General features: G+C 40.7%; 1 protein-coding gene across 2 annotated transcripts in view; it reads right to left on the reverse strand.

Moving 5' to 3' along the window:
* The window catches only part of si:dkey-61l1.4 (collagen alpha-1(V) chain), a 38,106-nt gene that overhangs the window by 13,996 nt on the left and 11,077 nt on the right, over positions 1-13,033 (reverse strand). For both annotated transcript variants that reach the window (XR_011035084.1, XM_068311787.1), the window contains exons 12-42: positions 12,853-12,906; positions 12,726-12,770; positions 12,587-12,640; positions 12,441-12,485; positions 12,302-12,355; positions 12,036-12,080; positions 11,902-11,955; positions 11,271-11,315; positions 11,084-11,137; positions 10,712-10,819; positions 10,288-10,341; positions 9,616-9,669; positions 9,489-9,533; positions 9,339-9,392; positions 9,183-9,227; positions 8,926-8,979; positions 8,765-8,818; positions 8,513-8,566; positions 7,673-7,726; positions 7,377-7,430; positions 7,203-7,247; positions 7,078-7,122; positions 6,134-6,241; positions 5,972-6,025; positions 5,520-5,573; positions 5,366-5,419; positions 2,696-2,803; positions 2,487-2,540; positions 2,267-2,374; positions 2,128-2,181; positions 62-115 (exon numbers count right to left, since the gene is read on the reverse strand). Coding sequence is in view for 1 of the 2 variants with exons in the window: in XM_068311787.1 (XP_068167888.1) it covers positions 62-115; positions 2,128-2,181; positions 2,267-2,374; positions 2,487-2,540; positions 2,696-2,803; positions 5,366-5,419; positions 5,520-5,573; positions 5,972-6,025; positions 6,134-6,241; positions 7,078-7,122; positions 7,203-7,247; positions 7,377-7,430; positions 7,673-7,726; positions 8,513-8,566; positions 8,765-8,818; positions 8,926-8,979; positions 9,183-9,227; positions 9,339-9,392; positions 9,489-9,533; positions 9,616-9,669; positions 10,288-10,341; positions 10,712-10,819; positions 11,084-11,137; positions 11,271-11,315; positions 11,902-11,955; positions 12,036-12,080; positions 12,302-12,355; positions 12,441-12,485; positions 12,587-12,640; positions 12,726-12,770; positions 12,853-12,906 (1,818 nt within the window). In the remaining variant the exon portion in view is untranslated. The remainder of the gene's footprint in view (positions 1-61; positions 116-2,127; positions 2,182-2,266; positions 2,375-2,486; positions 2,541-2,695; positions 2,804-5,365; positions 5,420-5,519; positions 5,574-5,971; positions 6,026-6,133; positions 6,242-7,077; positions 7,123-7,202; positions 7,248-7,376; positions 7,431-7,672; positions 7,727-8,512; positions 8,567-8,764; positions 8,819-8,925; positions 8,980-9,182; positions 9,228-9,338; positions 9,393-9,488; positions 9,534-9,615; positions 9,670-10,287; positions 10,342-10,711; positions 10,820-11,083; positions 11,138-11,270; positions 11,316-11,901; positions 11,956-12,035; positions 12,081-12,301; positions 12,356-12,440; positions 12,486-12,586; positions 12,641-12,725; positions 12,771-12,852; positions 12,907-13,033) is intronic.

The following is a 13,033-nucleotide window of genomic DNA, read 5'->3' on the forward strand; positions in this document are numbered from 1 at the left end:
TTTTTCTTTCAAGAATTTAACAGAATAATATACAGACTAATTCATGACGTTATGAACAAACCTTCTGTCCTGGTGGCCCGTCAGCTCCTGGAGGACCGGAAATCCCTGGGAAACCCTGAGAAGATTAAAATTCAAATCATTTAACAGTTCAGTTACTGCAGTCATTAGGTTCAACAGAACTGTTTTTTTCTCTTCCAGCTTTCCACAAGGACAGACACATTCCTCCTTGTCTTCTTTCTTCCCTTCTAACTCTCATCGCTGCTTTTCTGGTCCTGTCTGGGAACTCTGTCTGCATTCCATCCATCCATCCATCTTCTTCCGCTTATCCGGGGTCGGGTCGCGGGGGCAGCAGCTTTAAGCAGGGAAGCCCAGACTTCCCTCTCCCTAGCCACTTCATTCAGCTCCTCCAGGAGAATCTCAAGGCGTTGCTAGGCCAGCCAGGAGACATAGTCTCTCCAGCGTGTCCTGGGTTGTCCCTGGGGCCTCCTCCCGGTAGGATGTGCCCGGAACACCTCACCAGGGAGGCGTCCAGGAGGCATCCTAACCAGATGCCCGAGCCACCTCATCTGGCTCCTCTCGATGCGGAGGAGCAGCGGCTCGATTCTGAGTCCCTCCAGGATGACCGAACTTCTCACCCTATCTCTAAGGGAGAGCCCGGACACCCTGCGGAGGAAACTCATTTCGGCCGCTTGTATCCGGGATCTCGTTCTTTGGGTCAGGACCCACAGCTTGTGACCATAGGTGAGGGCAGGAACGTAGATCGACCGGTAAATCAAGAGCTTTGCCTTTCGGCTCAGCTCCTTCTTCACCACGATGGACCAACACAGAGTCCGCATCATTGCAGACCCTGCACCGATCGGCCTGTCGATCTCCCGTTCCATTGTACCTTCACTCATGAATGAGACTGCGACATACTTGAACTCCTCCACTTGGGGCAGGATCTCATCCCCAACCCGAAGAGGGCACTCAACCCTTTTCCGACTGAGGACCACGGTCTCAGTTTTGGAGGTGCTGATTCTCATCCCAACCGCTTCACACTCGGCTGCAAACTGCTCCAGTGAGAGTTGGAGATCACGGCTTGATGAAGCAAACAGCACCACATCATCTGCAAAAAGCAGAGACGCAATACCGAGGCCACCAAACCGGACACCCTCAACGCCTTGGCTGCGCCTAGAAATTCTGTCCATAAAAGTTATGAACAGAATCGGTGACGAAGGACAGCCTTGGCGGAGTCCAACCCTCACTGGAAACAAATCCGATACGAAAAGCACACTGCTCCTCCTGAATCCGAGATTCGACTTCCCGATGGACCCTCCTCTCCAGAACCCCTGAATAGACCTTGCCAGGGAGGCTGAGGAGTGTGATCCCCCTGTAGTTGGAACACACCCTCCGGTCCCCCTTCTTAAAAAGGGGGACCACCAACCCAGTCTGCCAATCCAGAGGCACTGACCCCGACGTCCACGCGATGTTGCAGAGGTGTGTCAACCAGGACAGCCCCACAACATCCAGAGCCTTTAGGAACTCCGGGCATTGTCTGCGTTGTCTCTTTGAAACCATCTGGACCAATGGTGGATAATCTGGGCTCTCAATGCAGTAGGTAAAATCATTTCAACAAGGAATGCTGGTCTTGGGGAACCTATCTTTACTGATGAGGCGTTTGCTGCAGGTTACATGTGGGACTCTTGGAGAGTCGTGTGCCTAGAGGATGATGAAGATCTATACCTCTTTGGATCTCTTTGGACACACACACACGCACACACACACACACACACACACACACACACACACACACACACACACACACACACACACACACACACACACACACACACACAACACAACACAACACACACAACACAACACACACAACACAACACACACAACACAACATACACGACCAAACACACTGACAAGAATCTGCCCAGTAACCATAATTACTTTGTTATAACCCCTGTAAGGGTCTACTTAGGGTCCCGTTGGGTTTCTCTGTCTGTTAAAGTGCTTTAAAATGTCTACTGACATTTGTCTACTTAGGTGTTATACAAATAAAGGTTGATTGATTGATTGATTGATTGATTGATTGATTGATTGATTGATTGATTGACTGACTTTCTCCTGGGCCCTTACCTTTAGTCCTAATGAACCTAGTGGTCCAACCTTCCCCATCTTAGCTCCTTGACCCTGAAAATAAAAATAAATATTGAAGAGGACAGGTTTGCTACAGCAGGTATGTAGGTAGAATAATGAATAAATAGGTCTCATTCACCATTAAGCCAACATAACCCTTCTCTCCTTTAGTTCCTCTTTCTCCTTTTGGGCCTGGGACCCCTGGGAGTCCCTCTGATCCCACCGGGCCGCGGTTTCCAACATACCCCTTTGAAAAAGATTGAATGTCAGAATTGACCTTCTCTTTTTCCATGAAAATGAAAAGAAGTCACTCCAAACTAATACATTAGGTAATACTATGATGTTGAGATGAAAATGACCTTTGGTCCTCTAGACCCCGGGTTCCCAACAATACCAGGCTCTCCAACATCTCCCTTCAAAGGAAAAAAAATGGAGAGAACCACGAACACAACAATCACAGCTGCAACGATAGATCAATGATTTGACTGAGAGATAATTTGTAACAAAGAGCCAATTGAATATAATCATATGATTTTTGTTTTTTAAAAACGTTTTGTATAAAACTGACCTCGTTGCCCCCCTGCCCAGGCTCACCCTGCGGCCCCGGGGAGCCCTGAGGTCCTGGCTCCCCCTCTTGTCCCTTTGGGCCTATGTGACCTCGGGGGCCCAGTGGTCCCTGTTTCAAGGACGGTATGGTTGAGGCATTGTTTGCTATGATTATCTGACTTACTTCATCTGCTGATAAAATCGTAACGGTCTTTCAGTCTGACATACTTAGGTATTATTTTCATACCATTATATGTTGATTTGTTTCCTGCATTTCTAGTTCCTCCTAATTTCTGGTGTGATTGTTACTAATACAACTTGATGAAATGTCTTCTATGGCGATTAAGAGCAAAAGCCTTTCAATTTAATTTACTGGTGAAAATGAGAACAATGATCCAGGAAGGAAATGAGGAAATGTTCTCATTGAAGCTACGTCATACAGACACTACTTAACCCAACTGAAACAATTATTTGCACTGAACTGCTGATCATGAGGCAGATATGTCATGTAGTCTTACGTGTGTTTGTAGCATTATGCCACAAACCACACTGAACGAGAATGATGATCCTAAATATTGATGTTTTCAGAGACAGATGTGTCAGCATATTTCAGAACTTAGTATATATTGAGGTCTACGTGACTATTTTTTTTAAATAAACACAGCTTTCTAATACTGAGAAAACAGCTTTGTCATGGAAGTTAGGCAGACATAAAGGAAATAACTGAATTCCATTTTTGTTCAACCTGTGCAAGTTCACCATTGTTGAATCAACATGTTGAATAGCTTTAGAATTAAGCCCAGGAATTCTTCTCTCATAACAAAAGAAAATTCTACTTGAAACCATGGAATGGCCAAAACTAGAAACAATAAAAATCCCTACAGTGCCAATGGCACCCCTTCACAAATTTGTGTAGAAAACTTAATGACCAATGAATTTCAATTTTTCAAATTTTCAATTCCTGTGTTTTCCTCTTCAACTGATGAATGGCAGGGGCAATAAAATATGTTATAAAACATTATATACATGGTTACATACAGGTCCTTCTAAAAAAATTAGCATATTGTGATAAAATTCATTATTTTCCATAATGTACTGATAAACATTAGACTTTCATATATTTTAGATTCATTACACACAACTGAAGTAGTTCTAGCCTTTTATTGTTTTGATATTGATGATGTCGGCAAAAAAGTAAAGAAAAATCAAAAATCCCTATCTCAAAAAATTAGCATATTTCATCCGACCAATAAAAAAAAGTGTTTCTAATACAAAAAAAGTCACCCTTCAAATATTTATGTTCAGTTATGCACTCAACACTTGGCTGGGAATCCTTTTGCAGAAATGACTGCTTCAATGCGGCGTGGCAGGGAGGCCATCAGCCTGTGGCACTGTTGAGGTGTTATGGAGGCCCAGGATGCTTTGATAGCAGCCTTAAGCTCATCCACAGTGTTGGGTCTCATGTCTCTCAACGTCCTCTTCACAATATCCCACAGATTCTCTATGGGGTTCAGGTCAGGAGAGTTGGCAGGCTAATTGAGCACAGTAATACCATGGTCAGTTAACCATTTACCAGTGGTTTTGGCACTGTGAGCAGGTGCCAGAAAAATGAAGTCTTCATCTCCAGAAAGCTTTTCAGCAGATGGAAGCATGAAGTCCTCCAGAATCTCCTGATAGCTAGCTGAATTGACGCTGCCCTTGATAAAACATACTGGACCAACACCAGCAGCTGACATGACCCCCCCAGACCATCACTGACTGTGGGTACTTGACACTGGATTTCAGGGATTTTGGCATTTCCTTCTCCCCAGTCTTCCTCCAGACTCTGGCACCTTGATTTCCGAATGATACGCAAAAAATTTTTTTCTTCCGAAAAAAGTACTTTGGACACTGAGCAACAGTCCAGTGCTGCTTCTCTGTAGCCGAGGTCAAGAGCTTCTGCCGCTGTTTCTGGTTCAAAAGTGGCTTGACCTGGGGCATGCGGCACCTGTAGCCCATTTCCTGCATACACCTGTGCACAGTGGCTGTTTCTACTCCAGACTCAGTCCACTGCTTCCGCAGGTCCCCCAAGGTCTGGAATCGGCCCTTATCCACAATCTTTCTCAGAGTCCGGTCACCTGTTCTGGTTGTGCAGCGTTTTCTGCCACACTTTTTCCTTCCCACAGACTTTCCACTGAGGTGCCTTGATACAGAACTCTGGGAACAGCCTACTCGCTCCGAAATTTGTTTCTGTGTCTAACCCTCTTGCTTGAGGGTCAATGATGGCCTTCTGGACAGCAGTCAGGTCGGCAGTCTTACCCATGATTGTGGTTTTGAGTAATGAACCAGGCTGGGAGTTTTTAAAAGCCTCAGGAATCTTTTGCAGGTGTTTAGAGTTGTTTCGTTGATTGAGATGATTAGGTTAATGGCTCATTTAGAGTACCTTTTCATGATATGTTAATTTTTTGAGATAGGAATTTTGGGTTTTCATGAGCTGTATGCCAAAATCGTCAGTATTAAAAACAATAAAAGACCAGAAATATTTCAGTTGGTGTGCAATGAATCAAAAATATATCAAAGTTTCATTTTTATCATTACATTATGGAAAATAATGAACTTCATCACAATATTCTAATTTTTTGAGAAGGACCTGTATTATGCATATCTGTTTGTCTTTTTTTTAACATAAATTTTGACTAACAACACGACAGACCTGGCCACCTTTAGACCCAGGGGTCCCTTCCTCACCAGCTGGTCCTGGATAACCCTGATATGATGAACACAAGCAACAAAGTGACACATGTGAAACTATTGTTGCAGGAGTCTTTGTTATGTAATACTGTGATCAGTGAGATGCTATAACTGACCTGTTGCCCATCCAGACCTGGAGCACCACTCTGACCAACAGAGCCAACTTCCCCCTAAAGACAAATAACTCATAACTAACAGAAATGTTGTTATGTATCAGTCCAATGCCCTTTGAAAGTCGGGTATACTCTATAGACCACAAAATCTTCCTGAAGCTTCCTGAACAAAATGTATTAGCAGCAGTCGCTTCAACAACTGATGAAATTCGAGACACATACAAAAATTAAAACTAAATAAAAAAACCAACAAAAAAAAACCCAACATAGTTTTTAAGAATGTTGTATTAGATCTTTTTTTTTTAAACTAATCCCCATCTTCCTCAGGTGTTAATAATGCCACAATGTTTTATATGATGAAAAGTTTCATGCATTAAGAAACTTCATTTAGGTAGCACAATTTTCTTTTAAAAAAATCTGAATATTCCATGTTATACTCCACACAAATTAATTACCTTCTCCCCCTTCCCACCAGCTGGACCTGTTAGTCCAGTTAACCCCGCTGCTCCCTGATTAGAGAGAAAACACACGCACACACACATCATGGTACGTTTAGTGTGCAGGCCTTTTAGTTTATACAGGAGGAAACAGAATAAAAGGAGAAAGTACCCACTCACTGGAAACCCTCTAGATCCGGTTAACCCTGGTGGTCCCAACGGCCCCACGTTCCCTGGAGGACCGGGGCTTCCTACACCACCTTCTGGTCCTGACCTGCCAGGGGGACCCTGGAACCGTTTCACATATTAAAATAAGTTAACAGTAGATGATAAGTCTTACATGATGTAGAGGTTAAGCCACGCTTGAAGCCACAGAGGTTTCCACCACTCTTGAGTAGTCGATGCGTTTCCCCAATTAAAATCCGACACGCCAAACTTTTGCTTGAATGTTCCGTTTATTTACCATTTGACTTGTCCAATACTTAGATAGTTCACATCAAAACATCACAATATTCGCTGTTCAGCGTTACGCTATCAACGTTCAAAAACTATTTATGCTTCCAGGTGGTGAAACCCCATCCAGTCACCAATTGGTTCCCATTTATACCTGCTGACCAATTATCGCCAGGAGACCCAAAGCATCATTTGGCTCCGACACATGAAATAAGCTGTAAAATCACCAAAGGCACAACTGTCCACTACTGTCCAAGGTGCGATTCGTCAAAAAAAAGGAAGGTTTGATTAATGATCGTTGATTTTTTTTTGCTTTACAGGTAAAAAAAAGACAAATGTATGTGGAGATACCTGTTTCCACTTTTACAGTCAGTGCATTCATAAAGTTTTGTTGTTTTATACATTGTGTGTACTGATAATATTGTTCAGACTAACTGAAACTTCCTCTTAACGTACTGTGAATAATTTGGTTAGAAATGAATTCTAGAATGTAAATAAAACAGCGGAGACTTTATGCTGTCATAGTTTCGTATTCTGTTCTCTTGAAAATGATGACAACATTTGGAAAAATGCGGCTGAACTGAGACATTATGTCACCTAAAGATGTGAACTGATGTGGTGGTGGTAGGACGATTTATCTCAACATGGATAAACTCAAACTCACTACTCACTTTGGGTCCCTGAGAGCCTTTAGGTCCCAGGTGTCCTTGATGGCCCTGATGAAATGAGAAGAAATTAACAGTGTCGGCTTATCCTTTTCTCTTACATGTGATGAATGTACTGGGAGTCTTCTCACCTGTGGTCCTAAAGGTCCTCTGTCACCAGGTGGTCCGTGCATACCCTGATGAGACAATGTTACAGATTGCAATCGTGACTAACTAATGTATAGCGTGGAATGTGTGCAATGTCATTTATGTGTGTTAGCACAGACATCAGCTGGGTTTAAGTCCAGGTCTGATCAAACACTCACTGGAAAACCCGTCTTTCCCGGGATCCCAGGGGGACCTCTGACTCCTGCGTCTCCCTGGACAACAGAAAACACTCTTACTCTTTAAAATGACAACATATGCAATATGTTGTAATCTGAATTGTGTATGGGATTTTCACAAGTTTATTGTTATTATGTCAACAGTTTCCATTATTTACAGTATGTTATCGCAATTGTTGTTCAATATGTACAAACTGTAGACATTTTAAACCAAAACTAAAGCCTGATTACATTTAAAAATGTCCTGTTCTGTGACATTTGGCTGGAGCATCTCTCACCCTTTGTCCGGTGTGTCCAGGTCTCCCAATCAGACCCATCGCTCCGGCGTAGCCCTGTAGAGACACTAACCTACTTAATAATGTGGAGCAAAAAAAAAATCATAATATTCAGTGTAAATACAGTAGAACTATCCACTATCCACTGTGTCCAAGTTTTCTCCCACAATGAAAAAAATATATAGCAAAGCTCTTCATAGCTAAAAAGAAAGTTGTAAATGTATTTTTTATTGTTGCTGTTATTGTTGTTATGTATGTCCCTTGGTGAAAATATTAGGTACCCTAACATTAACTGTTCAATAGACATGTAATAGCATAGATGACTGAAGAATAGGATCTGCATAGAAACAAACTAAAATACTGTACAGTGAAATAAGGACTGTCTTGTATTTTTACCACACGTTCGTCTTCATAGTCAAAACCTGTTGCCTTCATTTCTTTTAAATATAAATTTACCACTGATGGTTTCCTTGTAAATTTTGATTGTGGTCTCCTTGTGTCAGAACCTGCTGGGTAGCTCAGCTGTTCATATTACACTGAAAGATTTAGTTGTTCCAGTGGTGCTTCATATTGACATCACTCGAGGACATTTATCAGAGCCAACACAGCTCCCTCTGCTGCCTCTGAAACTCTTTATACTTTATTCTTTTAAATAGAACTACAGAGGTGGATCATCTTTAAGTACTGTATTCTGTGAGTACAAGAAATCTTTTTTTTTTTGGCATCACAATTCTGCACAGTACTTTGTTTTGGCACAAAAAAATCACAAGGTTAAAAAAAAAACCCATTATCATACTGAATTAAATTTAGCCAGTTTGGTGTCCATTCAAATTATTCACTTACATATACACCTACTGGACCCTGGGGACCTGTCAACCCAGATTTTCCCAGGAAGCCCTAAAGAAAATATATACAAATAAATAATACATATGTTAAATCAGAAAGCTCCAAAATACTTGAGAGAAACTTTACTGTATAATTTTTTGTCAATAATTATTGGAAATACTGCAGTCCATAATAAGAATATTTTTCACAGAGACAGACACATGTTCAGCAATTAGATTTAACTGAAACAATAAATATGGATGTGCTCACTCTCTGCCCAACAGGTCCAGTGATCCCATCTTCACCCGGTTTTCCTGGAGAACCCTAGGAAAAGTCACAAACCATTGCTTTGTACATGCTAATAACTGTGAATCATTCATTAAATGGTGAGCTGAAGGTACAGTAAGTAGAAAGGACAAGTGTAGGCCTACCAAAGCTCCTGGAGACCCCGGCCGCCCTGCATCACCAGCTGCTCCAGGAAACCCCTTCAGGTGAACACAGAGCTACGTTAAACAACCATGCATTGGTTCATGATGATGATGATGATGATGATGCACCGCCACAGTTTTTATAAATATAGCGTTATATTTTAAATCTTTGAATATCTGCCATTTGATACATTATTTCATGTTGCTCCAACATGACAAACATGACAGTGATTCCCTTTTATAAAACAGGAAAAACTCACTCTAGCACCTTCAGGACCAGCAGAACCAGCAGAACCAGTAACACCCTGTACATAAGACATACATCACAGATGTAGCACCTCTTTCAAGGGAGAAATGCTGAGATAGCTTGATGGAGCTGGCTAAGACTAAAGAATCATAAGATATAAAATGGGAACCTGTGTACCAGGCTTTCCTTCTGATCCTTCCATCCCAACTCTGCCTCTAAATCCCTGCAGAAACCCACACAAACAAAAACACAAATATGTTTTATCATAGAAAGTATTCAGAAGTCATAAATTGACTTTTTTGCATCCTTCATTGCTTACCGGCAAGCCTGGTAGGCCAAACAGACCAGAGAGTCCTGAGCGGCCCTGTGTCAGTAGACAGACAGGCAAATAGTATAATACAAGACAACTACAAGATTAGAGATTATTTAATCCAGATAATATTTACCCTTTTCCCTTTGAATCCTAAAATGCCATTTTGTCCTGGGGGGCCTCTGCTCCCCTTTAGTATAAATGAAAACATTCACATTTAGTCTGGTGTTTAGTACTTTTTACAGCATTTGAATACAGATACTAGACAAGTGGAAAGTTGACAATTTTGAAATTTATGACTGCTAATGACTAAATTATGTTGAATAATTGTCATTCTTTTTGATTAAATGTGTGTAATTTATGAGTGGTAATATAAAACTAATAATTACTATTTCAGGTATATTTATATCTCAACAAGCCAATGTAATTAAGACTCATAATATATTAAAATCGGCAGTGTCATAAGTTATCATGGTAGGTTGGACAATTCTAGCACACAATGAGTTCCTACATCATATATAATATACATTTAATGTGTTCTGATATGTTTTATGTTTTGCTATGCTTTTTATATTTTTGTTGTGTTATATTGTTATGTTATGTAACATTACGTTACGTTATATTATGCAAATAGTCTTAGTCTTTGTAGGACACTCTTATCAGTATACCATTAAAATCTAGTGTTAGCTGCAGAAATAGAGCACCAACAACAGTAATAGGTACTAGCAGGTGGACAGGAAGTGGAGATGGATATCACTCTTGTTCAGTAGCTTCAATCAGTCAGAGAGCAGTAAAAAAAATTCCTGACCTTTGGCCCCTGCTTCCCAACCCCACCCTGCAGACCAGCTTCTCCATCTTCACCCTGAGGAGACATGAAAGACAATTTCATGAAAAGTACTGACACACAATTTCCATATAGAGCCACAACATTAGTATAGAAATACTTAATATGTCAGCTTTTAAATCTATTAGCTTTGACATTTTGGCATTGCAGTCATCTCCCCTGTTCAAGGGTAATGTGTCATATTTCAACCAAACTTTAAATTTGATCACAGACTGATACCTATATTCTTTGGAAACTCTTTCAAAAGGTGGTCTTCATGAGATTTAGAAATATTTTCAGAATTGCAGGACCTTTATGTTGTTTTGAGAAACTACTATTTTGCTATTCCCAGAAATTAATAACAGGGTCTGTGGAACCATTGTACTTCAGAATGATTTCAGAATTGCACCTGTTTTCCTCTGGGCCCAGGTTGACCTCTCACCCCCAGATGACCTGTGCCACCGCGCTCCCCCGTCTCGCCCCGATGACCTGGGATCCCTGTTGCACCTGGTGGACCCTGAGGAGACAATAAGCTGTCAGAGGTCACCCTTAAAATGGTTTTATATGGGCATCGCTTGAAGGTTTCTTAAAGGTTGTTGAATATGTATGCACCTCTGATAATCTCAACAACAAATTAAACCACCTAGAGTGATGCCCATATATTGTTTACTTATGATTTACTTTTAAAGATCTACTTAGGTACATATAATGTTGTAACATTACAGTTCAGTTTAGCCAAAATCTACAATTTAGGATTCATTCTTCAGTCAAGTCGACTTACTCTGTCTCCTTTAGGTCCAGCTTCTCCTCTGTCGCCATCCAGTCCTCTGAAGCCCTGACATATAATCACATGCTTATGATTAATATTATTTCTCCATCATATTGACTGGGTTCGACTCAGATCACTTTCAGCTCAACTTTACTCTTATCGCTTAATTAATACGTAGTGCATTTATAGCGCTTCTTACTCTGCCACCTGAAATTCCTCTTGGACCTGGACGTCCAGACATCCCCTGAAAGAACAGAACAAATCCACTGATACTGCTATATACTGTATTGGAACAGTGCACAAACTGAAAGTTAAGTCAGTTGAAATATGTCCGATGAGCAGACCTTGAAATGTCACTGGAATTGAGTCAGGCTGAAATGATGGGTCCAGGAGAGAATTTTCAAATCTTGTTTAAGAAGTCTTCAAATTATTTCACGTATATCAAAATAAATAATAAACAAGTAAAGTCAAGGTTGAATCTGAATATAAAATATTGATACTCTTGTCAAACAAGGTAAAATTCAAGTTTCAAGTCACGAGAGACATGATAGTCTTGTCATGACTACTGATGTTAAAATGAAGTAATTACAGTGAGAGATTGTAAGAAGCATACAAAAATTCAAGACTTTGTCATCTGAATATTGAGTTATAAATTTACATACATGTGAATGTTTTTAAATTTTACTTATTGACATCCTTCAGTGCATATTTCTAAGAATTAAATTAAGTAAGGGCCCATTACATTTTGGTGAAAATTTATGTTATGTAATGCTTGAGCATCACACTTTTGCAGCTGATATGACTATTCAAGATAGAGAAACATTATTTACCATTGATCCTTCAATACCAGAAAGTCCTTTTGTTCCCATTGACCCCGTCTGACCCTGTCAGCGAAGATGTCTGTGTCAAGACCATTACAGTTAAAACTTGATTCAACTTTGCAAATTATTGAAGAAAAACTTACCATATTCCCTTTTGGACCAGGAGGACCATCATCACCAGATTGACCCTGGCAAAAAAAAAAAAAAGCGACTAAACTGAAGAAATTTTGAACAAAAGTCAAACTTTAGACAGGGTGAAGCCAAACTGGAAAGTGATCAGGTTCGTTTTTAAAACACGAAAGCAAAGCAATTGATAATGTAATTGGTAATGTCCAACCAATAATCACTTCTAACGTAACATCTCATTCGTATGGATAGCTGTAAAAACTGTGACTTAGCATAAATTTACCTGGATCCCACGAGGTCCAGGTGGGCCTGGTTGTCCTGTTAATCCTGATGGTCCCTGTCAGATAGTCAAACAAATAAAAATATTAACTGCTTAATCTAAATTCTATATTAAAGTGTAATTACCGATCAGAAAAACCTACTAAAGGACCATCACGTCCTTGTGGACCAGATGGACCTTGATCCCCCTGTACAGGACAAAGAAAACCATCGTAGTGACATGTGTATTGTATTTTATTGACTATAGATTATGTGAAGAGATATGCTGACAACCGCCATGGGAATTCACCTCAGACCCATTCGGTCCACGTGATCCTATATTGCCTGTGGCCCCTGGTACACCCTGAAAGATTTAGAATAAAATTCAGCAGGCAAAAATCAGCAACAGGTTACAGCTGCGTGAGCTCAATAGAAACGTGAATGCTCACCACTTGTCCCGAAGGGCCCTTCATTCCATCGTGTCCAGAGTCACCCTGATTAAAGAGCACAAATTAACACAATTAACACAATCATATCATCAAGGAGAACAAACTGTCAGCATAGAAGATGTCCTACCTGTGTCCCTGGAGGGCCAGGAAGTCCCTGAATGCCTCTTCTGCCTAAAGGTCCCTAATAAATTGAAAGCGTAGTTACATTTTATAATGTTTGTGTCTTCAATCAATTCAACTGATTGACACAATAGCAGACACAAAATCCAATACAGTACTCCCCAATACTGAAATAGTGAGTAATGCTA

Source organism: Antennarius striatus, chromosome 3 (assembly GCF_040054535.1).
Source record: "Antennarius striatus isolate MH-2024 chromosome 3, ASM4005453v1, whole genome shotgun sequence".
Lineage (NCBI taxonomy): Eukaryota > Metazoa > Chordata > Actinopteri > Lophiiformes > Antennariidae > Antennarius > Antennarius striatus.